The sequence below is a fragment of the Pongo abelii genome, chromosome 10 (genome assembly GCF_028885655.2).
Source record: "Pongo abelii isolate AG06213 chromosome 10, NHGRI_mPonAbe1-v2.0_pri, whole genome shotgun sequence".
Classification (NCBI taxonomy): domain Eukaryota; kingdom Metazoa; phylum Chordata; class Mammalia; order Primates; family Hominidae; genus Pongo; species Pongo abelii.
The window spans coordinates 46,811,203-46,835,287 of record NC_071995.2 but is presented as its reverse complement, the minus strand read 5'-3'; the positions used below and the strand labels follow the sequence as shown (position 1 = coordinate 46,835,287).

Genomic DNA, 24,085 nt, shown 5'->3' with positions numbered 1-24,085 from the left:
AGATCATGTCATGCCCCAGCTTAAATATCTTCAAGTACTTAGAATTAGCCCAGACTCCTTTATGTGGCCTGGCCTCTGCCATTCTCTTAGACTTCATCTGCTTTAGGCTAACTGGCTTTCTTTTTTTCTTCCCCTTTTCCTGGAATTTACCGAATTTATTTCCATCTTAACGCCTTAGCATTGGTGGATCCTTCTTTTCAAATCTCCTAGTTGGTTCCTTCAGATCTTAGTTTAAATGGGATTTCCTATGAGAGAAAGTATCACTAATCTAAAGTGGTCATCTCAGCAAGGCTCGGTGGCTCACGTCTGTAATCCCAGCACTTTGGGAGGCCGGGTCAGGTGGATCACTTGAGGCTAGGCGTTCGAGACCAGCCTGGGCAACATAGCAAAACCCCCATCTCTCCCCAAAATACAAAAATTAGCCAGTCTCATAACCTTGTCTCAAAATAAATAAAGAAAAAAATTTAAAATGCTGTATTGTCTTTAAAAAATAAAGTGGTCGGCCGGGCGCGGTGGCTCACGCCTGTAATCCCATCACTTTGGGAGGCCGAGGCGGGCGGATCACGAGGTCAGGAGATCGAGACCATCCTGGCTAACACGGTGAAACCCCGTCTCTACTAAAAATACAAAAAATTAGCCGGGCGCGGTGGCGGGCGCCTGTAGTCCCAGCTACTCCGGAGGCTGAGGCAGGAAAATGGCGTGAACCCGGGAGGCGGAGCTTGCAGTGAGCCGAGATAGCGCCACTGCACTCCGGCCTGGTCGGAAGAGCGAGATTCCGTCTCAAAAAAATAAATAAATAAAATAAAATAAAAAAATAAAAAAATAGAAAGTGGTCATCTTTTATCACACCATCTTCTATAGCACTTAACACTATCTGATATTTCCTTGTTGTATGTTTGTTTCTCCCTTCATAAGAGCAGACACATTGTCTGTCATGTCCATGTTCTGACCCCAAAGCTGGAGCAATGCCTGAAACATGTAGTATATACTCAGTATTTGTTGAAAAATGAATATTTGAGGACCATGATGATGAAGAAGAAACCTCAGACTACTTGATCATAAGTTCTAGCAATTTCCGCAAGAACAAGAATTGCAGTTTGAAATTAGATGCTGGAAGACTGGAAACCTTGATAGGTCTGGGGCTGAAGGCTGGGGGAAGCAGAGGGAATATATTGGAACTTTGGCCTTTTTCTCCCTATCTAAGGACCCCAGAGACCATGCAAAAGGGAGGGCTAGAATCTTATGACCGGAAACCACAAAACGTTTATTTTCCATCCATAATTCTTCGCAGCCACTTCAGCTAGGCTGCAAATGCGCAAACGCCTTTAGGACCCCGGGTTCCTTTCTGTTTCTTTATGAATGAACCGGCTCCAGTCTGCGCACGCGCAGCTCCCAGTTCTCCCGCTCCACGTGAGGCCCACCCTTCCCTCCTGCTGGCGGCACCGCCCTTACCCATTCTAATGGACCAATGGCGAGCGGCCTGGGGGGCGGAGCCCGGAGCGGCGCGGCTCAGTAGTTCCCCGGCGCCCGGCTCCCTCGCGTTAGACGTGCTGTGTTGTGATCACGTGGGCAGCTCCGGGCGCGGCGCTTGTTTTGGTTTCCCTCTAACTTGCCCACGGCAGCTTCGGGGTGAGCGACTTTACTGCACCAGCTGCCGCGCCTGCCCACACCCTGACCTCGTCTTCGGGCTCTTTCAGCCCGCAGTTCCGCAAGCCCCTGGGGCGGGCTCCTGCCATGCCGCTGGTCCGCTACAGGAAGGTGGTCATCCTCGGATACCGCTCTGTAGGTGAGTCTCCGCCCTGCAGAGCTCGGACGCGCAGCAGCTCTGTAGCCAGAAGAGGCGCGCTGCCGTGGGAACGCGACCCAGGGAGGAATGATGACATCGTAAGGATGGGGTTGTAGAGCGAGGATTGGAAGAGTGGAGGAATAAAGGTTGGTGGTGTGTGGAGGCTGCAGGAAGCGGGAGCACTTAAGGGTTAATATGGACCTGGCTGCGGGAATCTCAGAGTGGTCCCAGCGTTACTTTGGGGATAGGGGTGGGGTCACAATTTGAAAACTGGGACGCGGTCTCCGTGGGGACAGATAGTCGCAGGTGTCCTGGGGCGGGGCGGACTTGATCCTAGGGAATCTTGGATCTTCCTACGAGTGGGATGGGGTGGGGAAGGCGGCGGGAAAGGCTTCCTGCTGCGCTTCTGAATGCATCCGGTAGCCAAAGTGCGGAGACCCTGGGCGAAAAGAGGGTGAGGGTAGACACAAAGGATAGCATTGCTTGAGGCACTCACAGACTGTGGTTAATTTGGGGTCTCCTTTGGTCCTGGGCCACAGTCCGAAAGGACAGAGGATGTGAATGTGGATGGATGATTTGGATACAACTGTCACACTGCTCCCCACAGGGAAGACATCTTTGGCACATCAATTTGTGGAAGGCGAGTTCTCGGAAGGCTACGATCCTACAGTGGAGAATAGTGAGTAGACTTCTCCCCTAGTGTGCTGGTGATGCGACCCGGAGGGCTTGGATACCCCATCCAACTCCATAATGTATTTCTCTGGTGCCAAGGGGCTGATTTATTTAGACATTACATCTGATTTCTTCTTTAGCAGTCCTGTTCGATGGATGGCTAGAGTATGGATTTTGCAAGATACTGAGTCTGGGATAGTTTAGATGTAGACATTAAGAACCTTGGCGTGTCTTTCCAGTTACCTGGAGCTGATCTATCTGTGTCACCCCCAAGGTTAAGAATGTAAGGGGAGGCCAGGCGCAGTGGCTCATGCCTGTAATCCCAGCACTTTGGGAAGCTGAGGCGGGTGGATGGATTGAGGTCTGGATTTTGAGACCAGCCTGGCCAACATGGTGAAACCTCATCTCTACTAAAATTTAATACCAAAATTAGCTGGGCATGGTGGCGCACGCCTGTAATCCCAGCTACTAAGGAGACTGAGGTAGGAGAATCGCTTGAACCCAGGAGGCAAAAGTGGCAGTGAGCCAAGGTCGTGCCATTGCACACCAGCCTGGGTGTCAGGGTGAGACTGTCTCAAAAAAAAAAGCTGGGCACCGTGGCTCATGCCTATAATCCCAGTTCTTTGGGAGGCCAAGGCAGGTGGATCACCTGAGGTCAAGAGTTCGAGACCAGCCTGGCCAACATGGTGAAACCCCGTCTCTACTAAAAATACAAAAAATTAACCGGACATGGTGATGGACATCTGTAATCCCATCTACTCGGGAGGCTGAGGCAGGAGAATTGCTTGAACCTGGGAAGTGGAGGTTGCAGTGAGCCGATATCGTGCCACTGCGCTCTAGCCTGGGCAACAAGAGCGAAGCAACGTCTCAAAAAAAAAAAAAAGGAAAAAAAAAAGAATAAAAAGAATGTAAGGGGGAAGGGAGTGGGAGGGATGAAGATAAATTGATCAATGGGTACAAATATATAGTTTGATAGAAGAAATAAGACTTAGTAGATCAGTAGGGTGACTATAGGTTACAATAAGCTATTTTACATTTCAACATAGCTAGAAGAGAAGAATTCAAATGGTTCTAGCATAAAGGAAAGACAAATATTTAAGGTGATGAATATTCCAGATATACTTATTTGATCTTTACAAATTATATAAATGTATTAAATTGTCACATGTACCCTGAAACTTGGTACATCTATTATTCATCAATAAAACAAAAGTAATTATTTTTCTTTTCTTTTCGAGACAGAGTCTCGCACTGTCACCCAGGCTGGAGTGCAGTGCCACAATCTCAGTTCACTGCAACCTCCACCTTCTGGGTTCAAGCAATTCTCACGCTTCAGCCTCCTGAGTAGCTGGGACTACAGGCATGCACCACCATGCCCAGCTAATTTTTTGTATTTTTAGTAGAGACAGGGTTTCACCATGTTGGCCAGGCTGGTCTCAAACTCTTGGTCTTAAGTGATCCGCCTGCCCTGGCTTCCCAAAGTGCTGGGATTACAGGTGTGAGCCACTGCGCCCAACCAAGAATCTACTTTAAAAAATGCTGCCAAAAAAAAAAAAAAAAAAAAGGTAAGGAGACAGCCAGGTACAGAGGTGCACACCTGTAGTTCCAGCTACTTGGGAGGCTGAGGTGACAGGATCGCTTGAGCCCAGGAGTTCCAGGCTATAGGGTGCTAAGAGTGTGCCTGTGAATAGCCACTGCTCTACAGCCTGGGCAACACAGCAAGACCTCATCTCAAAAAAAAAAAAAAAAATGTAATTAGCCGGGTGCGGTGGCAGGCGCCTGTAATCCCAGCTACTTGGGACGCTGAGGCAGGAGAATCCGGGTGGCAGAGGCTGCAGTGAGCTGAGATCGTGCCACTGCACCCCAGCCTGGACAACAGAGTGAGACTCTTGTCTCAAAAAAAAAAAAAAAAAAGTCAGGGGACATACATCGCTGGCCCTATAAGGTACTTCACAGTCAAGTTTTCTTTTCTTTTCAGCTTACAGCAAGATAGTGACTCTTGGCAAAGATGAGTTTCACCTACACCTGGTGGACACAGCAGGGCAGGTACCAGTTGGGGTATGGTATCCAAATGTGGCAGTTCAGCCCTCAGAGATGAAGCCTGGTAGTCTTTGTGCCTCACCTGTAAAGTAGTATTAAAAGCATTTTACCTGCTAACAGTGTGCAGGGCTCATTGGAGCTGTTCCATAAATACGTGTTGAAGTGACTATAGTAGGGCGTGCCCCAGGGAGGGTCACCTGGATGTTGTCCCACCAACCTTTGCCATCTTAGTGGTTTGGATCTAGGTACTGATGTTTCCCATTTCTTGCCAGGATGAGTACAGCATTCTGCCCTATTCATTCATCATTGGGGTCCATGGTTATGTGCTTGTGTATTCTGTCACCTCTCTGCATAGGTAAGTGACCAAGGTTGTAAGTGCGGGACTTGGGAGGACCTGAGGACTGTCCCATTAAGTTATAGCTCCAATTCTTGTGTTTAAAGCTTCCAAGTCATTGAGAGTCTGTACCAAAAGCTACACGAAGGCCATGGGAAAACCCGGTAAGTGGCCCTGGGGGATAGGGACATAGTGTGGGCATGAGGGGGTGGGAGAGAGCAGAGGGGAGAATTGTCAAGTTAGAGAGGAGGCTCAGATATAGATCCTGCCTGGTCTGATAAGGAGTCGTCCCACCTTGATGTAAGGAGTTGGGGAATGCGGGAAATGAGGGGATTCTGAAGTAACTGCTGTTTCCTCACAGGGTGCCAGTGGTTCTAGTGGGGAACAAGGCAGATCTCTCTCCAGAGAGGTATGTAAATCTCTGCTACTCAGAGCAAAAGGAAGTGAAATGGACTGGGAATCAGTCAGGCTCTCATCCTGGCTCTTCCACTGACTCAAACAAGTCATTTCACCTCTCTTTGTCTCTAACTTGAAGCTTAAGGAAGATAATACTTCTATCTTAAAAGCCACAATTTCATATTTCAAGCCTCAGTCCTAGATTCACCCATTGTTCCTTTGTTTACCTATATTTTCTTCCACAGCCCTCCTCCCAAAACTTGGGGAAATGGCATGGGTCAGAGGAAGTGTTTTTCTTCTCTCTGTTTTTTTTTTTTTTTTTTTAGATGGAGTCCTGCTCTGTTGCCCAGGCTAGAGTGCAGTGGTGTGATCTCGGCTTACTGCAACCTCTGCCTCCCAGGTTCAAGCGAGTCTCCTGCCTCAGCTTCCTGAGTAGCTGGGACTACAGGCGTGTGCCACCACGCCCAACTAATTTTTTGTATTTTTAGTAGAGATGGGGTTTCATCGTGTTAGCCAGGATGGTCTCGATCTCCTGACCTTGTGATCCGCCCACCTAGGCCTCCCAAAGTGTTGGGATTACAGGCATGAGCAACCGCGTGTGGCCCATTTTTTTTAATAGAGATGGTGATTCACTGTGTTGTCCAGGCTGGTCTTGAACTCCTGAGCTCAAGTAATCCACCACCTCGGCCTCCCAAAGTGCTGCATTACAGGCATGAACCACTGTGCCTGGCCAGGAAGTCTTGATTCTGAAGATTTTTCAGAGCACTTACCGACATTTCTATCCTCCATCTCTATGTCCCAAATTTGCTTCCAGAGAGGTACAGGCAGTTGAAGGAAAGAAGCTGGCAGAGTCCTGGGGTGCGACATTTATGGAGTCATCTGCTCGAGAGAATCAGGTGCTGGGCCTGAAGACTAGAAGGGTGGTGATGGTAGCCGTGTTTTCCTTATTGTACTGCTTGGTGGTGGGAATGTTGCGGGAATGGGGCTTTCACCCCAGAGCGGGGTGGTATTGGCACTGAACTGACTTTTGCCCTGAATCCTCTCCTCTTATAGCTGACTCAAGGCATCTTCACCAAAGTCATCCAGGAGATTGCCCGTGTGGAGAATTCCTATGGGCAAGAGCGTCGCTGCCATCTCATGTGAGCCCTTGGGTGTGGGGTAACTGCCTTGCTTCTGCCCCTGGCACTTGCCATGTTCCAGTTGGGGGCAGACCCTCAGGACTTCACGGGTATGGTTGCCAGCTGTGTTCCTGGCCCCTGGACACACAGTGTGGCATCCTCATGTTTGCACACTTTCCCCAGGCTCCAGTGGCCTGGATGTCAATGTTTACAAAGGGGCAAGGACCTCTCATGGACACTGGCCTCTAGCTCTCTGTTTTTGCTAGATGAATTCTGTTATAACCTATGGGGTCAGGATATGAGTCCTGGGCATTATTTATCCAGGACCCATCCTCTTGGGTGGGTTTTGGGTGTTGGCTGGGTAAGGGGAGCCGGGGACTTCCGAAATAGAGCTGGCTCCCTGGGGTGACAATGTATATATGCAAATAAACTGACAAATCTTTTGTTGTTGACTTCTTTTTCGTGTGTGTGTGTGAGACGGAGTTTCACTCTGTTGCCCAGGCTGGAGTGGTACAGTGCTGTGATCTTGGCTCGCTGCAACCTCCGCCTCCCAGGTTCAAGCAGTTCTCTTGCCTCAGTCTTCCGCAGGCACCTGCCACCACGCCTGGCTAATTTTTTTATTTTTAGTAGAGATGGGGTTTCACCATGTTGGCCAGGATGGTCTCGAACTCCTGACCTTAAGTGATCCACCCACCTCAGCCTTCCAAAGTGCTGGGATTACAGGTGTGAGCCACTGCCCCTGGCCTTATTTTATTGTTGACTTCTATGTATCTAGGGAGAGCTCAGAGCCAATATCTTTTTCCAAGGAGTGATGGCTGTGGTCTTTGGTGGGAAATCTTTCCTCCTACCTTGTTCCTATTCCTTATTCCTCACTTATTAAGGACCATTATCCTAAGATTTACTACTTGCCTTTCCCACCTTTCTATTCTGCTGGGTTCCTCATATACTAAGTCCAGTTGGCTGCCACTCCCAACCAAGTTTTGTAGCCTTTCAAGATCCCATTAATTACAGAAACACCACCCTCTAGTGGCCAACTGCAACATGCTGACCTAGCTGTCTTCCTGGGGCCTCCGCATTTGCTTGGACTCAAAGACGATGGGGTTTCAGAAGGAAGGAAGCCCCTCATTCCTAATGATGTAAGAATTGAGAAGGAGTGTAGAGGCAGAAACTAAAGTGTTGTGAAGACTCTGACTTCCCAAGAGTGTTGAGTAAAGTAAGAAATAATGCCTCTGGTGCATATCAGTCCCCTGGCCCTCCATGTCCCTAGTATCTTTCATTAAAATGGCCGTTCTTTGCTCTTTTCATACCTTTAATCTTTTTGTACTTTTTACATCTTTGGTGGTGTGCTACTTTTTTTAGGTGTCAAAGGCTATTGGTTCTGCTTTCATGGGCCTACCGCCTCCGTAGGATTGATATTTCAGCCAGGAAAGTTTGGTCCTGTTTGCCTCTGCTTTTCTTGATCCCCACCCTCCCACCAGCCTGATTGCCTAACTAGTCTAATACCTCCTCCAAGGATGTGTAAGGGTTATTTGAATGGTAGATATTCACAGGGAAGGTACAGACCTCTTCTGACAACCGGGGGAGCCCGAGGTACCCTATCAATGTACTTACTTGGGAAGGATTGACGAAACCTAGATGTGATTTTTAGCTGTGACTTTGTCAGTGCCTGGCTCCAGGCTTACAGTTGGGGATATGGCTTGTCATGCTGATTTTCAAAAGTCCTGACAGCTGCTTTTGCTTTTCTGATCCAGAATCTAAAAAGAAATAAGGGCTGCTAGAAGAAACATACTCCAAACAACAATCTCACTGGCTTAGGAGGTTCTTCTAGTAGGTCACCACCCTGTCTCCTTACATTAAGATTAAGTCCTTTTGCACATCTGACCTGGGATACTCATTACAGGGGCCTACCTTTCTGCTGCCATTTTCATGAGGTCTGGGGTAGACTTAGAAACATCTAAAGTTTTCTAGTTTATCAATAATCTCAAGGCCTGGGGACAGTAGTGATAGCGGTTAATAGCTCCTCCACTTAGCTGTGTGGCCTTGGGCGGTCACTTAACTTCTCAGAGCCACCATTTCTCATTTATGAAGAGTGGCTAAGTGTGCTTCATAGAGTTTAGGTGAAAATTAAACGAGGTAATATATGCAAAGCTTACTACAGTTCTTCACACATAGTAAGTCCTTAAGAAATAGTGGGGTGGTGGCTGGGTATAGTGGCTCACGCCTGTAATCCCAGCACTTTGGGAGACCAAAGCGGGTGGATCACCTGAGGTCAGGAGTTTGAGACCAGCCTGGCCAACGTGGTGAAACCCCATCTCTACTAAAAATAGATTAGCTGGGTGTGATGGTGGGTGCCTGTAATCTCAGTTACTAGGGAGGCTGAGGCAGGATAATCGCTTGAACCTGGGAGGCAGATGTTGCAGTGAGCCGAGATCGCGCCATTTCACTCCACCCTGGGCAACAAGAGCGAAACTCCGCCTCAAGAAAAAAAAACCGAAATAGTAGGTGGCTATCTTTGTTATTACTGGAGGTCTTTCTGGTGAGGGTCTGCCTCTCCGCCTCTGGGTGCAAACCTGGGAGGGGCCTTCCATTTTCCAACTTGTTTCTTGGTTAACTTATTCTATTGTAATTAAAACAAGTGTGGGATCACTGCTGGAGTTTTTTTGCTCAAATATGTGTGAATGGTCAGTGCAGAAAACATGATGCCAATGTGTGGCTGGAAGAGGACAAATCTAGTCCTGATCCCTCCTATTACTCTGACCAGTAGGGATTAAGGTCTCCTGCACTGTCGAATATAAAAGCATCACCTTACATGTGACTATTTAATTTCATTAAAATAAAAAGTTCCTTACTTGTACCACCTGCATTTCAAAGTGCTCGAGAGCTACATGTGGTCGATGGCTACCATATTAAATAGTGTAGATTCAGTCCATTTCCATCACTGTAGAAAAGTTCTGTTGGGGCGGGGCGCGGTGGCTCATGCCTGTAATCCCAGCACTTTGGGAGACCAGGGCGAGCGGATCACGAGGTCAGGAGTTCGCCCTGTCTCTACTAAAAATACAAAAAAGTAGCCGGGTCTGGTGGCGTGCGCCTGTAATCCCGGCTACTAGGGAGGCTGAGGCAAGAGAATCGCGTGAACCCGGGAGGCGGAGGTTGCAGTGACCTGAGATCGCACCACTGCACTCCAACCCGGACGACAGTGCGAGACTCCATCTCAAAAAAAAAAAAAAAAAGTTCTGTTGGACAGCATGGTAAACCCTTTCCTCACAAAGCTGGCACTGGATCGAATCTGCCTGCCTCTTTCTCCACATCTTCTTTAAAAAAAAAATGTAGTATTATTATTTGTAATCCTAGGAAAAACGTGGCCTTTGGTTTGAATAATGGCTCAACTTCTCACTAGATGTAGTTCTGTGGGCAATCTTACCTATTGTAGCCTTAATCTTCATCTGTAATATGGAGATAATTCCATGTAACTCATAATGAGGGTGAATAATAACTAAGAATATATAAAGTATCTGGACATAGTTAATTTGTCTCCTTTTGTCCACCCCATGTGTGCGTTGATGCAGAAGAGGCATTCCAATATTTTCTCATCCAGACTTATGGTGGGGGGGGGGGGGGGTGCCTGCAAAGAGTATGTTTTGCGATCTTGTCCAGGACAGTACTCCGGCCAGGTAGCAGCGAGGCCACCTCAGTTTACTAAAAAAGGGACACGGGTACTGAATATCTGGAAGGACTGGAGGTGGGAGTGGGGGCACCCTGAAAACGGAGGCTCTACCTTTATGTTTCGATGGGGAGGTGTGTGTAGTGACTGTGTGGGCACCGACAGTCCTTCCTCACACGGGGGACTGGGAGTCAGGAGGAACGACTAGGGACTCGTCCAGTTTTCTTCGGGTCCCCAAACGTGGCAAGAGTCCACCCTCTGCAGCGCCAGGCGCCGTACCTCACTTTCTCCATTTGCGGACTCCAGTTCCCAGGATGCTGAGCAGCGGCCAATCTCCTGGCTCTTCTTCCATCCCCCTCCCGGGAAAGACTGCCCCTGGCCAAAGCAAGGGGCAGTTGGAATTTCAGGGACCAATGACTGCAAGGGTATGGAATTAGAAAGCGGCCGGAGTCCTAGTTTCGCGGCCTGGGCGGTAAATGAGGCGGCTCGAGGGCTGCGGCGGAGAGGAGGGGGGCTTCGTTCCCACGTGTCTGCCCTGCTACCGGCCCGGCGCGGTCGGGGTTAACCCGGAGCGGAAGGATCCCGCAGCGTGTGCGTAGAACTGCAGAGTCACAGCCTTTCCTCCGAGAGGGCGGGATCCCTCCGCCGCTCCGCTCCAACACAAAATAGGGCCGCCTCTTCTCCTTTCTCCCCCTCTCGAGTGGGGTGCCCCGGGCAAAAGGCCCCCCAGGATCTAGCGCCGAAGGCTTCACGAATCTTCACAACCGCTGCCCAGCTCTTGGGCCAGGAAATAGCCCCTTCGCAGGAACCACCCTACCGGCCGAACAGGAGGCGGAGGGGGGGAGGCGGAGCGGCGCCGCGCTGCACTACTTTCCTCTCCGGTTGCAAATGGCTGCCTCGTTCCCCACTTTCCGCTCAGTTTCCTGACCCCCCGGTGCCGGGAGCCGGGGTTGGGCCATGCACCTCTAGGCCGCCTGCGATCACAGTCAGCCGGGGGTCGAGGGGGTGCCACCGACCAGAGCCGGCCAGGCCGGGGGCGGGGCAGCTCCCGAGGCCAGAGGGGAAGGGAGGCGAGCGCAGGGCCTGGAGCGGCCGGAGGGGAGCGGGCAGAGGGCTCGCACCGCCCGCCCCTTCCTCTTCCTCGCCCACCTAGCCTCCTCCCTTCCCCGGGGGGAGCAGAAGGTGGGGGGCTCGAAGCCGCCGAGGGTGAGCGCTCGGGGTCGAGAAGCCCGGCGCTGGGTGTGTGTCAGGTTCAGCCCCGCGGCCCCGCCGGCCCCGCGTCGCCGTAGCTCGCGCGGCCCCGGGCGCCGGCCGGGGCGGGGAGAGGGGCTCGGCGCTCCTGCGAGGGTCTCACGTTCCATCCGGGCCAGGCGCGGGGCGGCGCGGCATTCCTTCCGGGCTGCTGGGGAGGCGCCTCGACGTTCCATCTGGAGAGCCTCGACGTTCCGCCCGAGCCCGGCGCGGGCGGCCGGGGCGCTGGCCGGGCCCTAGGACTGAGAGGCCGCCCGGCGACGCGGATGCGGAGCCTGCTCGCCCAAGATCAAAGCCACCGGTGCTCTCTTTGTGTCCGCTCGGGATTCGCCGCCCTGGGGCTGTCCATGGAAACCTAAACTGCTGGAACCTGAGGCAGAGAACCCCTCTTTGGCTTCTTGCTGTTTTTTTGTGGGGGGAGGGTGGCCACTCCGACCTGGATTTACCGTTCTTGGCCCCCCTAAGCCCCCCCGTGCGGGGGGCGGCTGTGATCGCTCTGGCGGTTGGAGGTCGGGGAGCGGCCCGGGCTCTGGCCATGTTCTCGGATGAGGATTTCTGGATCGCCCTGTGAAGAGGTGAGTGAAGTCCGCCCGGCCAGGGCCCAGAAAGGGTTGGACTGGGGGCACAGCCAGATGGACTATCTTAGCCGGAGCTGGCCTTTAGGTTGGAGAAGGGGGTGCCAGAGCTGGGGAGCGTTCCTTTGGCAGGGTCTGTCAAGGGAACCTGAGCCAGTCACCAGGGCAGAACTGAGGCCTGGTGTCTTGGGGTGTGCCTCTTTAAAGACTGGGGGTTCAGGGAACCACGGGAGTTTGGGAACCTGGCCAGATAGCCTCTCTGCCTGTTTATTTTTGTGTTGGGGGAGCTCGACTAAACTAGGACCCGGGCCCTGATGCCAGCACCAATCCCAGGCTGCTGCTTCTCCCCTCAGGGTTCCTTGTGGGCCTTGGGACAGAGCAACTTGGGATGGTGGGGGAGGGTGCCACTGCCAGGTCAGACTTATGCCAGTTGGAATTTAAGGTTGTTCCTACCGAGTTGGGCACCCAAAGCAGTCCCTGGAAAACTCAAGGAACCCCAGATCCTTCACCAGGCCTTCTTTCACTGGGCAAAAGGAGAATGTGTGGAAACTGACTAGTTGTGATGAAGGGGGTGGCTGGGGCAAGAAGGAGGCGGGGCTGGGGCAGCTCTGGCCCCGCTGTTCAACTTTAAACTGCCCCTGCCTGGCAAAGTGACCCCAGTGAGGCCTAGTGCTGTCTTAGCCTGCTTTGCCTCCCCTCCTCTTGGGATGGATCTAATCTCCAGAGGATTATAGAGGAGGCCGTTGAGATTTGCTCCCTGCAAATGTAGGCTGCAAAAAATGGCTTTTGTCTTTTGCCTTCTCCCGGCCTGGTATGGAGAGCTGGCTGCCCATGAGTCCCTGGCCAGTCCTGCAAGCCCCTCCCAGACCTCTCCAACCCTTTTTTGACCAGAGATTGTTAACTGGTTTTCTGATCCTGTACCAGCTGTGCAGAATGGGGTGGCCTGTGTCTCTCTGGAGGAGAAATGGCTTGATCAGAGCTCTTTTCTCCTGGAAACCAGTGATTCCACCCCTGGCAGAAGGTATTGGGGAGAAAGGGTGTGTATGTGCCTGCAGCTTGAGCCTCAATCCTGTGGGCCTTGCTTGGGCTGGGACTGCCCCTCTCACACCTGTCATGCTACCCAGCAGGGATTTGGCTGGTGCATTTTGCTCCCTCACTGTATCTGCTCCAACATACATATACTAGATTTCTTTGGGTCTGGTTTTGGAAAGGAGAAAATAGGGGTTTTGCCTTTTAAAGATTTCTGGAAGGTGAGAGGTGGCACAGGGGTAGTGGAGTGAGGTGAGCTGTCAATCCTGCTCTCCACTCCTGCATTCTATGGAGACTCCTTCCTGTTTGTTCCAAAACAACTTCCTTATGTAGTACTGCACCTTGTTAGCTGTGCCTGCTCTCAGGATGAGCCAGAGACAGAGTTCAGAGGGTCTGCAGGGCCAGTGTTCCATTTGAATCCATCTCGGAGGGGTGACCCAAAATGGGGGTGGGAAGAGGTGTGGTTTGAGTCCAGGCTGGGAACCAGGAAGTCCTGAGTCCTACTGAAGAGCTGTTCACTCAAGGGCCTGCTTCAGCCTTACACCTCTCCAAGCGTCCATTTCCCCCTTGTCTGGGAAAATGGAGTGAAAGCTGTTGGTCTGGGAGGGAGGCAGGAAGGAGAGTGGGTTGAGATAAATCCCTGTCCTTTTCTTTGCTGTTTTGGACCTCTTAGGTATAGGACTGAGGGGTGCCAGCACAATTTTACTCCCTAGATCTGTACCTACTGTCTGGGATCTCTAGTTCTGTGGAGGAAGCCTGGTGAGACACTACCCCGGTTTAGATCCAGGGAAAAAATCCTTGGTGTGTATGTGTGTCGGTTTACTGGCTGTGAATGATGGGACTAGGGAACCTGGGGTCTTTGTTTAGATATGTTCAGGGGCCTATTAACTGGGAATCAGCATTGGGATCCCTGTGCTGGACTGCAGGGATGGGGAAATAGGGACTGAGGGCTCAGGCGTTTTGGAGGTGCCCCCTAGATTATTTTTGGTGCAAGTTGTATGACATTCTTCTCTTTGCTTCTTAATCTCTCATCTTCCATGGCCCCATGAATGGGCTCTGGCTTTGGAGGATGTTAGTACTGTCTCAAGGCCAGATGAAGGTGGTTTCTGTACCTTCTTGAGCAGTACCAGCCTTACCAGCCTGAGAGGGCTGAGCTTGGGGGAGGGCTGAGGAATTTGCCCCTCTGGCCTTGTGTGAGGCAGCCCTCCTCCTACCCACTGTATTATCATTGTTGCCTTTTACTTCTTGATGTTTGTGACTCTTTTAGCCTCAACTTTGAGACCAGAGCGGGTAGAGGATCTTTAGGGGTATGTAGTGGTAAGATATAGTAAGATGCAAAGAATTAGAAAACTTTAAGGGCCCCTTGGACCTTCTGGGTGTGGCCAGGCCTTGAATGACTGACTGGCTGCTGCCCTCACCTCCACCTCCCACTTCCCATGGTAGCTTCTAAGGACTCCTTGAAGTTCTGGAGCGGCTTTTGTATGAGCCGGCCAGATGACCCACCCTGCTTTCCTTTCAAGTGTGGTTGTGTGGCAGGTTTGGGAAAGAGAGATGGCTTGGGAATGGAGATGATGTGTATCAGGTGATGCTTTACTTTATCCAGTGAGTTCTGAGAGTGTTAGGGGAAAAAGGAATTTTCTTTCCTGTGACATGTCTCCAGAGGGGCATAGCCAGTATCTGGAAATAAAGGGTGAGTTCAGGGCAGGAGGAGTGATATTGTAGTTCTTAGGGAATTGATTTACTGATTTGGGGCACCTTTGAGGGTTCCCCCTGTCTCATTTGTCCCAGTCATTCAACCATAAGTGGCTGACTGGGGTATTTGCCTTCCAGTTTGGGAGGACGGGCTGTCCTTGCTAAGGGTGGTGTGGTCACTCTGTTAGTCAAGAAGAGTGGAAAAGGCAAGAGATGAATTTCTCAAACTTTATTGTTTAGAGTTCTGTTTTAGGGATTTCCCCCACCTCACCACCACTTTCTCTAGGAAGACTGTATACCTTCTCTGATTAAGAGAAAGGGTCTACACTTCCCACTACGAGCTGCTAACACTTACCACTTTCTCCCTCCTTCTATAGGATCCCTTTCCTATTCTTCGTGTCTGTAATTATTGTTCTTGTTTTTTCCCACTGTGCTTAATTCCCTCTGAGATCTAGGAAAATAATGCCCAAAGGTGTAAGTCTCAACTTTTTTAGGTATAACTTTAGTGTGTTTCATTTGGCTCTGATACAGGCACACATTTCTTAGAAGAAGGGACAAGGGACCGTTATTCCCCACCCCCATGTATGTGTGTGGAAACCCTGCTTGAGGGAAGAGGAAGGAAGCTACTCCGCTGTGCTGTGCTATGTCCTGCCCTGTTTAGAGCTCCTCTGAGTGGCTCTATGCTTCCTGAGACTACAACTCCCAGCATGCTTAGCCTCAGGCCTGGCTACACATGCTCAGTAACTCTCAAGGTCCACTTCTGTTAACTACTAGGGGTATCTGAAGAGGAAGGGCAGTTGGTGTTGCTAAGGGCAATGACCTGAGACCTTCAGGCTGGGTGAGACCCTGAGCTCAGTTAGGGCATGGGCCAGGGGTTGGTCTGAGCTGGATTTGGGTTGGAAGTGGGTGGAAATTAGGGAGTTTCTTCTTTTGTAATGGTAATGTCCTCGTAGAAACAAGTGGCAGTGGGGGAGATCCATCCATAGCTAGGTTGTAGTTCCAGTAGTGTGTTACATCTCTTGCAGTGCCTCAGACTCTGCCTCTGGGAGAGGGATTTTTGCTGGACTCAGGCTTCCTGGGTCATGACTACCGCTGGGTTGGCACAGACTGGCCTCTAGAATGGGAGCTTACTTGAGACTTGAGGGAAAGATGTGGGAATAGGGCTCACCAAAAGCCAAAAACCCAGGGGCGAGCCAAAGAGCAGTATTAGATATAAACGGATATGCTTCTAGTTGGATGCTATGGCCCCAGGAACTCTTACAGAGGAGGCTGGAAGTGGGAAAGTCAAATGGATCCCCTGAGAATCTCTCCAGAGTGTGAGAAGAGGGTATGTATTTATCTGGGGAGGAAGTGACCCTGCAGTCACTTAGGGAGAATGACATTCTTGTCAGTATAGGAGTTTGTAATATGGCTTTGCTCTGATGTCTGGAGGGTCTGGATGCCTTCTTCCCAGGATTCTGGGAAAAGTGCTTCTTGGGAAGACTTAGTAGGCATATAGATCTCTTTCTTGGCACCAACAGGTCTCCCCGAGAGGGCCCTGCCCAGTCGGAGAGAGGGATGGACAGCCAGAAGCTGGCTGGTGAGGATAAAGATTCAGAACCGGCAGGTGAGTAGGACAAATTGTTTGTTTGCTTTTAGATTTCATGGGCAACCTTACATTTCTGGTCCTGGCACAAGGACATGAGCTAAGTCTATGTAGCAGATAAGTAATGGAACAACTTTGTTCTTTGAGACAACAGTTGAAATATCATCACTCTGATCCACTCAGGTTTTGGATAATCTCATGCGTCTGGTGAGTGGACTTTGTGTTAAATAGGGATGATGGCTGACACATGCTGTTTGTTTGTTTATTCAGCTGATGGACCTGCAGCTTCTGAGGACCCAAGTGTCACTGAGTCAGATCTGCCCAACCCACATGTGGGAGAGGTCTCTGTCCTTAGTTCTGGGAGTCCCAGGCTTCAGGAGTCTCCTCAGGACTGCAGGTAGCTTGTTTGAGGGCACACGAGGATTTGATTTGAGAGTCTAGGGCTTTCAAGGAAGAGAATTTAGGAAAATGAGTGTTGGGGAAGCGTGGGCATGCCACATCATGGGGTTGCTGGGGGCCTGGCGTGGTACTGATGCTTGTGTGTCCACAGTGGGGGTCCAGTGCGGCGTTGTGCTCTCTGTAACTGCGGGGAGCCCAGTCTACATGGGCAGCGGGAGCTACGGCGCTTTGAGTTGCCATTTGATTGGCCCCGGTGTCCAGTGGTGTCCCCTGGGGGGAGCCCAGGGCCCAATGAGGCAGTGCTGCCCAGTGAGGACCTATCACAGATTGGTTTCCCTGAGGGCCTTACACCTGCCCACCTAGGAGAACCTGGAGGTGAGTGAGGAGAATGGGGCAGGAAATGGGATAAGGGCTGGGTAGTCCTGAGCCAGCGATCCTCTTTTTGTTAATTCTTTCCTTTCTGTTTACCTCTTCCCACCTGTAAAGGGTCCTGCTGGGCTCACCATTGGTGTGCTGCATGGTCGGCAGGCGTATGGGGGCAGGAGGGCCCAGAACTATGTGGTGTGGACAAGGCCATCTTCTCAGGGATCTCACAGGTGGGGCTGGGCCAGGGGATTGCATAGGTGAAGGGCAGGGCTGGTGGGCTTCTGAGAGTCAGGTTGGAATGAGAAGGACCATGGGTATACTGGGGCAGAGCTAGTGCCTAAACTGTTTGTCTGGGGAGAGCTGGCTGACACTGAGGCTCTTTCTTCACCCTGGCAGCGCTGCTCCCACTGCACCAGGCTCGGTGCCTCCATCCCTTGCCGCTCACCTGGATGTCCACGGCTTTACCACTTCCCCTGCGCGACTGCCAGCGGTTCCTTCCTATCCATGAAAACACTGCAGCTGCTATGCCCAGAGCACAGTGAGGGGGCTGCACATCTGGGTGAGAAGTCCTGATCTTTGGTCATAGGGCAAATGAGAGACCAAGTGTGCCTTGGATTTTTGTACTCTACAGAGCACTGATCGAAGTATAGAATTATTTACTGTTGGTCTGCCCCACTAAAATAGGTGTGAACTTTGTGAGCACCAGGGTTTTGCCTGTCTCATTTATCATTGTCTCCAGTGCCTAGAACAGTAGCTGGCAGACGTTGGGCAGGCACTCAGTAACTTTGTTGTTTGTTCATTCTGTGCCCATGGAGTACCTATTTTGTGTACAGCAATGTGCTGAGGCTTACAAGGAATCCATAGCTGACCTGTGGTGTCTCTACCCCCTGCAGAGGAGGCTCGCTGTGCAGTGTGTGAGGGGCCAGGGGAGTTGTGTGACCTGTTCTTCTGTACCAGCTGTGGGCATCACTATCACGGGGCCTGCCTGGACACTGCTCTGACTGCCCGCAAACGTGCTGGCTGGCAGTGCCCTGAATGCAAAGTGTGCCAAGCCTGCAGGTAGGAATGGAAGGGCCGGAGGGAAGTCTTAGGCAGAACACAGGTTAGGGTTGAAAATGAGGGCAGTCGGAGAAGGCCTGTTAACATGAAAACAACAAAAAAGAAAGGAAACAAGGGCAGAGAGGACACTGTAATGTTCCCTGTGCACCTGCAGGAAACCTGGGAATGACTCTAAGATGTTGGTTTGTGAGACGTGTGACAAAGGATACCATACTTTCTGCCTAAAACCACCCATGGAGGAACTGCCTGCTCACTCTTGGAAGTGCAAGGTGAGTGTACCCTGATTCTGCCCTGTTGTCCCTAACTGTGCCTCCTACAGCATTCTCTGTCTTGGCAAGTTGTGTACTTTCGGTTAGTCTTTGCTGTCTGACCAATGCCTGTTTTGCCCACTCCCTTCCCTTAGGCGTGCCGGGTGTGCCGGGCCTGTGGGGTGGGCTCAGCAGAACTGAATCCCAACTCGGAGTGGTTTGAGAACTACTCTCTCTGTCACCGCTGTCACAAAGCCCAGGGAGGTCAGCCTATCAGCTCCGTTGCTGAGCAGCATACCCCTGTGTGTAGCAGGTAAGTGGTGTGGACTGACTGGGATTGGGCTGGCAGGTTGGAAGGACTGAGATTGGCAAGGGCTTTGTTAAATCGAGCGGACTTTGAGAGGAGAGCCCTAAGGTGGGCAGTGCCATCCACAGCATTCGTGCCTCGCCCCAGTGTGCTCTCTAGGATTTGTTAGTTGGTGAGAGCCACAGCCTGCTCCCCTGTATCCTCTGCAGATTTTCACCCCCAGAGCCTGGCGATACCCCCACTGACGAGCCCGATGCTCTGTACGTTGCATGCCAAGGGCAGCCAAAGGGTGGGCACGTGACCTCTATGCAACCCAAGGAACCAGGGCCCCTGCAATGTGAAGCCAAACCACTAGGTGAGTAGGGTTTGAGGGTCCCTGAAATTCATCCCCTTTTATTCTGTGTCAAGAGACAGTTTGTGCATTGCCCCAGACCCCACACTTTCTGTGGAGTAGATCTGAGCTAGATAGGAGCATCATGTTGTTGTGTCTGCAGGGAGAGCAGGGGTCCAACTTGAGCCCCAGTTGGAGGCCCCCCTAAACGAGGAGATGCCACTGCTGCCCCCACCTGAGGAGTCACCCCTGTCCCCACCACCTGAGGAGTCACCCACATCCCCACCACCTGAGGCATCACGCCTGTCCCCACCACCTGAGGAATCGCCCGCATCCCCACTTCCTGAGGCATTGCACCTGTCCCGGCCGCCGGAGGAATCGCCCCTCTCTCCGCCGCCTGAGGAGTCTCCTCTGTCTCCCCAACCTGAATCATCACCTTTTTCTCCACTGGAGGAGTCGCCCTTCTCTCCACCGGAAGAGTCACCCCCATCTCCTGCACTTGAGACGCCTCTATCCCCACCACCTGAAGCATCGCCCCTGTCCCCCCCATTTGAGGAATCTCCTTTGTCCCCGCCACCTGAGGAATTGCCCACTTCCCCGCCACCTGAAGCATCTCGCCTGTCTCCACCGCCTGAGGAGTCACCCATGTCCCCTCCACCTGAAGAGTCACCCATGTCTCCACCACCGGAGGCATCTCGTCTGTTCCCACCATTTGAAGAGTCTCCTCTGTCCCCTCCACCTGAGGAGTCTCCCCTCTCCCCACCACCTGAGGCATCACGCCTGTCCCCACCACCTGAGGACTCGCCTATGTCCCCACCACCTGAAGAATCACCTATGTCCCCCCCACCTGAGGTATCGCGCCTATCCCCCCTGCCTGTGGTGTCACGCCTGTCTCCACCGCCTGAGGAATCTCCCTTGTCCCCACCGCCTGAGGAGTCTCCTACGTCCCCTCCACCTGAGGCTTCACGCCTCTCCCCACCACCTGAGGACTCCCCCACATCCCCACCACCTGAGGACTCACCTGCTTCCCCACCACCGGAGGACTCGCTCATGTCCCTGCCGCTGGAGGAGTCACCCCTGTCGCCACTACCTGAGGAGCCGCAACTCTGCCCCCCGTCCGAGGAGCTGCACCTGTCACCCCGGCCTGAGGAGCCGCACCTGTCCCCCCGGCCTGAGGAACAGCACCTATCTCCGCAGGCTGAGGAGCCACACCTGTCCACCCAGGCTGAGGAGCCATGCCTGTGCCCTGTGCCTGAGGAGCAACACTTGTCCCCACGGGCTGAGGGACCACATCTGTCCCCTCAGCCTGAGGAATTGCACCTGTCCCCCCAGACTGAGGAGCCGCACCTGTCTCCTGTGCCTGAGGAGCCATGCTTGTCCCCCCAGCCTGAGGAATCACGCCTGTCCCCCCAGTCTGAGGAACCATGCTTGTCCCCCCGGCCTGAGGAATCGCATCTGTCCCCTCAGCTTGAGGAGCCACCCCTGTCCCCTCGGCCTGAAGAGCCCCCTGAGGAGCCAGGCCAATGCCCTGCACCTGAGGAGCTGCCCTTGTTCCCTCCCCCTGGGGAACCATCCTTATCTCTCTTGCTTGGAGAGCCAGCCCTGTCTGAGCCTGGGGAACCACCTCTGTCCCCTCTGCCTGAGGAGCTGCCCTTGTCCCCATCTGGGGAGCCATCCTTGTCGCCTCAGCTGATGCCACCAGGTAAGGGGATGTTAGTACCCTCTTACTCTGGAACAGCTGTAACTCTTCATGGCACATCTAATCTAAGAGCCCCTCTTTTTTCTCTTTCCTTCCAGATCCCCTTCCTCCTCCGCTGTCACCCATTATCACAGCTGCGGCCCCACCGGCCCTGTCTCCTTTGGGGGAGTTAGAGTACCCCTTTGGTGCCAAAGGGGACAGTGACCCTGAGTCACCCTTGGCTGCCCCCATCCTGGAGACACCCATCAGCCCTCCACCAGAAGCTAACTGCACTGACCCTGAGCCTGTCCCGCCTATGATCCTTCCCCCATCTCCAGGCTCCCCAATGGGGCCGGCTTCTCCCATCCTGATGGAGCCCCTTCCTCCTCAGTGTTCGCCACTCCTTCAGCATTCCCTGGCTTCCCAAAACTCCCCTCCTTCCCAGTGCTCCCCTCCTGCCCTACCGCTGTCCGTTCCCTCCCCGTTAAGTCCCATAGGGAAGGTAGTGGGGGTCTCAGATGAGGCTGAGCTGCACGAGATGGAGACTGAGAAAGTTTCAGAACCCGAATGCCCAGCCTTGGAACCCAGTGCCACCAGTCCTCTCCCTTCCCCAATGGGGGACCTTTCCTGCCCCGCCCCCAGCCCTGCCCCGGCCCTGGATGACTTCTCTGGCCTAGGGGAAGACACAGCCCCTCTGGATGGGATTGATGCTCCGGGTTCACAGCCAGAGGCTGGACAGACCCCTGGCAGTTTGGCTAGTGAACTTAAAGGCTCCCCTGTGCTCCTGGACCCCGAGGAGCTGGCCCCCGTGACCCCTATGGAGGTCTACCCTGAATGCAAGCAGACAGCAGGGCAGGGCTCACCATGTGAAGAACAGGAAGAGCCACGTGCACCGGTGGCCCCCACACCACCCACTCTCATCAAATCCGACATCGTTAACGAGATCTCTAATCTGAGCCAGGGCGATGCCAGTGCCAGTTTTCCTGGCTCAGAGCCCCTCCTGGGCTCTCCAGACCCGGAGGGGGGTGGCTCCCTGTCCATGGAGCTGGGGGTCTCTACGGATGTTAGTCCAGCCCGAGATGAGGGCTCCCTACGGCTCTGTACCGACTCACTGCCAGAGACTGATGACTCACTATTGTGCGATGCTGGGACAGCTATCAGCGGAGGCAAAGCTGAGGGGGAGAAGGGGCGGCGGCGCAGCTCCCCAGCCCGTTCCCGCATCAAACAGGTGAGGGGCTATCTAGCTGTGGGATGTGATTAGAGTTAGCCCACTGTCAGAGGTACAGTCCTGTGTCACTGATACTTTCCCACCTTTCTTTGTGAATCCTAGACTTGGAAATCCTTTATTCCAGTTATTAAGGAGAAAATACTAATACATAGAAGGGACAAGTAACTTGCCCAGATTCATGGTTACTCAGTAATAGAATTGGGACCAGAAACTTGGTTCTTTCAAGCCATTGTTTTTTCTCCTTGCCCATGTCAGCCACTCTTGGGAGGGGAAGAATGGGTTTGGGCTAGAGCTATGCGCTTGTTTGTATCTGGGAGTTTGGCCTTTTCCCCTGCCCTGAGTGGGACTCCTGGGCTTATTACCTGTCTTACTCTGTCCATTTGTCACTTCTTCTGTTTAAGTGTGTAAACCCAACACACTAGCGCTTGACATGCTCCTGTCATTGTCCCCTTCTTTCACTCAGGGTCGCAGCAGCAGTTTCCCAGGAAGACGCCGGCCTCGTGGAGGAGCCCATGGAGGACGTGGTAGAGGACGGGCCCGGCTAAAGTCAACTGCTTCTTCCATTGAGACTCTGGTAGTAAGGAGATGCCTCCTATTCCTCCCATCCCTCAACCATGCTTTAGCACCCTCTGAGTCCTGCCAGTCCCTTGCATGCTTGCCTACCTGCCTGCTCGTCTAGGGCCTGTCTGGCTATGTCTGAATTCCTGTCTACTTGGCCCCCAGGTTTTTCTGAAATCTCTGCTATCAGGCTGAGGCTCAGTTTGGGAGCTGGGGTCTTCTGTCTGTTATTCCTGGCTTTTGGCCTTCATCTTAGCCAAGGGTTCACACTTTCTTCCCCCAACACCAAAGAGGAAAGTAGCTTGGTGGGGGCAGATTTATCTGCCTCACTTTCCACAACTCTCTGCCCATCAGGTTGCTGACATTGATAGCTCTCCCAGTAAGGAGGAGGAGGAAGAAGATGACGACACCATGCAGAATACCGTGGTTCTCTTCTCCAACACAGACAAATTTGTCCTAATGCAGGTACCATACAGTGAGACCTGGCACACTGAACATTGTGTATGTGTGTATTTGGTGAGAGGATAGATGGGGAAAACTGGACCTACTTTTGGGGATACCCAGCTAATGAGAAAACAGACCATGAGTTCTAATCATGTTATTCATTGGTTTGTCCATCCATCAAATTTCTCTTGAGTATCTCTTCTGAGCTTGGCACTAAGCTAGGAGCTAGAGAAATAGCAGTGAAAAAGTCTTTGCCTTACTGAAGTTTATAGCTTAGGGAACTTACATGTGTCCTCACTTGAATAATCTTGAAGCTGATAGAATTTTGTCACATATGTGATTCTCACCTGACCAGTCTTTACCCCATCTTATCTTCCTTTAATTTCTTCTTAACTTTACCCATGTCAGGCTTTATAAATTCAAGTGACCTGATTAGGTGAGGGAGGCATCCTAGGAAGGAGCAGGGTCCCTTGGTAGCTTACAGCGTCCTAACGCTGTGGGATGGGGTTCCTGACTCTGGTCGCAAATCAGTGTTGTAGCCTCATAGTAGGCTGGATCTGAGTGGGATGGGGAGATCTAGTTGGACATTTGGGTTTCTTTGTGTTTCCCCAGGACATGTGTGTGGTATGTGGCAGCTTTGGCCGGGGGGCAGAGGGCCACCTCCTTGCCTGTTCGCAGTGCTCTCAGTGCTATCACCCTTACTGTGTCAACAGCAAGGTGAGTTCAGGGCCCAAGAGGTGTAGGCTGGGGAATAGTGTCAGTTATTTCTTACCCTAGTTCCTTGTCCTGGCCATACCACCTCTTAAAGCGGCCATCGGTCATGGTTGTTGTTCATTAGTCACCAGTGGTTATCAACCTTTTCTTGGGGAAAAGTACTTTGGAACTCGCGGTGGACTTGATAGTTTCTTTGTGGTAGGCCCTGACTTGCTGGTATAATTCAGTCCATCGTAAAAAATAACATGGCTGGGTATGGTGGCTCCCACCTGTAATCCCAGTACTTTGGGAGGCCTAGGCGGGTGGATCACCTGAGATTAGGAGTTCAGGACCATCGTGGCCAACATGGTGAAACCCTGTCTCTACTAAAAATACAAAAATTAGCTGAGTGTGGTAGCGTGTGCCTGTAATCTCAGCGACTCGGGAGGCCGAGGCAGGAGAATTGCTTGAACCCAGGAGGCGGAGGTTGCAGTGAGCCGAGATCATGCCACTGCACTCCATTCCAGCCTGGGCAACAGAGTGAGATCCGTCTCAAAAAAAAAAGAAAAGAAAAACTGGGGGACCTAATTCGGCCCACAGTCTCTTTTTAGGGGCTTGGCTAGTGGAAAGATTGC

General features: G+C 52.2%; 2 protein-coding genes and 1 long non-coding RNA gene across 10 annotated transcripts in view; 2 read left to right on the top strand and 1 right to left on the bottom strand.

The window, feature by feature from the left end:
* Window positions 1-1,244: 1,244 nt before the first annotated feature.
* On the bottom strand, window positions 1,245-11,313 carry LOC129049127 (uncharacterized). Its single transcript, XR_008511947.2, has 3 exons — window positions 10,287-11,313; window positions 7,958-8,100; window positions 1,245-2,225 (listed from the first exon to the last, which is right to left on the bottom strand). It is a non-coding gene; the product is annotated as an uncharacterized LOC129049127 (long non-coding RNA).
* Window positions 1,656-6,825, top strand: RHEBL1 (RHEB like 1). 3 transcript variants are annotated; one of them, XM_002823182.6, is made up of 8 exons: window positions 1,656-1,786; window positions 2,394-2,465; window positions 4,437-4,504; window positions 4,771-4,853; window positions 4,940-4,996; window positions 5,194-5,241; window positions 6,043-6,124; window positions 6,282-6,821. In XM_002823182.6, exons 1-8 carry the CDS (start codon window positions 1,735-1,737, stop codon window positions 6,369-6,371), a joined length of 552 nt encoding a protein of 183 aa, XP_002823228.1. In that variant the 5' UTR covers window positions 1,656-1,734; the 3' UTR covers window positions 6,372-6,821. The 3 variants fall into 3 exon arrangements, with proteins under 3 accessions (XP_002823228.1, XP_003778058.1, XP_009245954.1); XM_003778010.5 differs by having other exon boundaries at window positions 1,706-1,786; window positions 2,326-2,465; window positions 6,282-6,823; XM_009247679.3 differs by lacking the exon at window positions 1,656-1,786 and adding an exon at window positions 1,844-1,932 and having other exon boundaries at window positions 2,326-2,465; window positions 6,282-6,825.
* Window positions 11,298-24,085, top strand: part of KMT2D (lysine methyltransferase 2D) — a 41,291-nt gene continuing 28,503 nt past the window's right edge. For 5 of the 6 annotated variants that reach the window (XM_024256441.3, XM_054527205.2, XM_054527206.2 and 2 more), the window contains exons 1-15: window positions 11,298-11,833; window positions 16,075-16,160; window positions 16,410-16,536; window positions 16,690-16,913; window positions 17,025-17,134; window positions 17,301-17,463; window positions 17,798-17,963; window positions 18,118-18,232; window positions 18,367-18,524; window positions 18,728-18,873; window positions 19,013-20,551; window positions 20,647-21,755; window positions 22,219-22,332; window positions 22,668-22,778; window positions 23,370-23,474. In XM_024256441.3, coding sequence (XP_024112209.2) covers window positions 16,112-16,160; window positions 16,410-16,536; window positions 16,690-16,913; window positions 17,025-17,134; window positions 17,301-17,463; window positions 17,798-17,963; window positions 18,118-18,232; window positions 18,367-18,524; window positions 18,728-18,873; window positions 19,013-20,551; window positions 20,647-21,755; window positions 22,219-22,332; window positions 22,668-22,778; window positions 23,370-23,474 — 4,236 coding nt within the window. In that variant the 5' untranslated portion in view covers window positions 11,298-11,833; window positions 16,075-16,111. The remainder of the gene's footprint in view (window positions 11,834-16,074; window positions 16,161-16,409; window positions 16,537-16,689; window positions 16,914-17,024; window positions 17,135-17,300; window positions 17,464-17,797; window positions 17,964-18,117; window positions 18,233-18,366; window positions 18,525-18,727; window positions 18,874-19,012; window positions 20,552-20,646; window positions 21,756-22,218; window positions 22,333-22,667; window positions 22,779-23,369; window positions 23,475-24,085) is intronic. The other variant, XM_054527204.2, reaches the window with a different exon arrangement.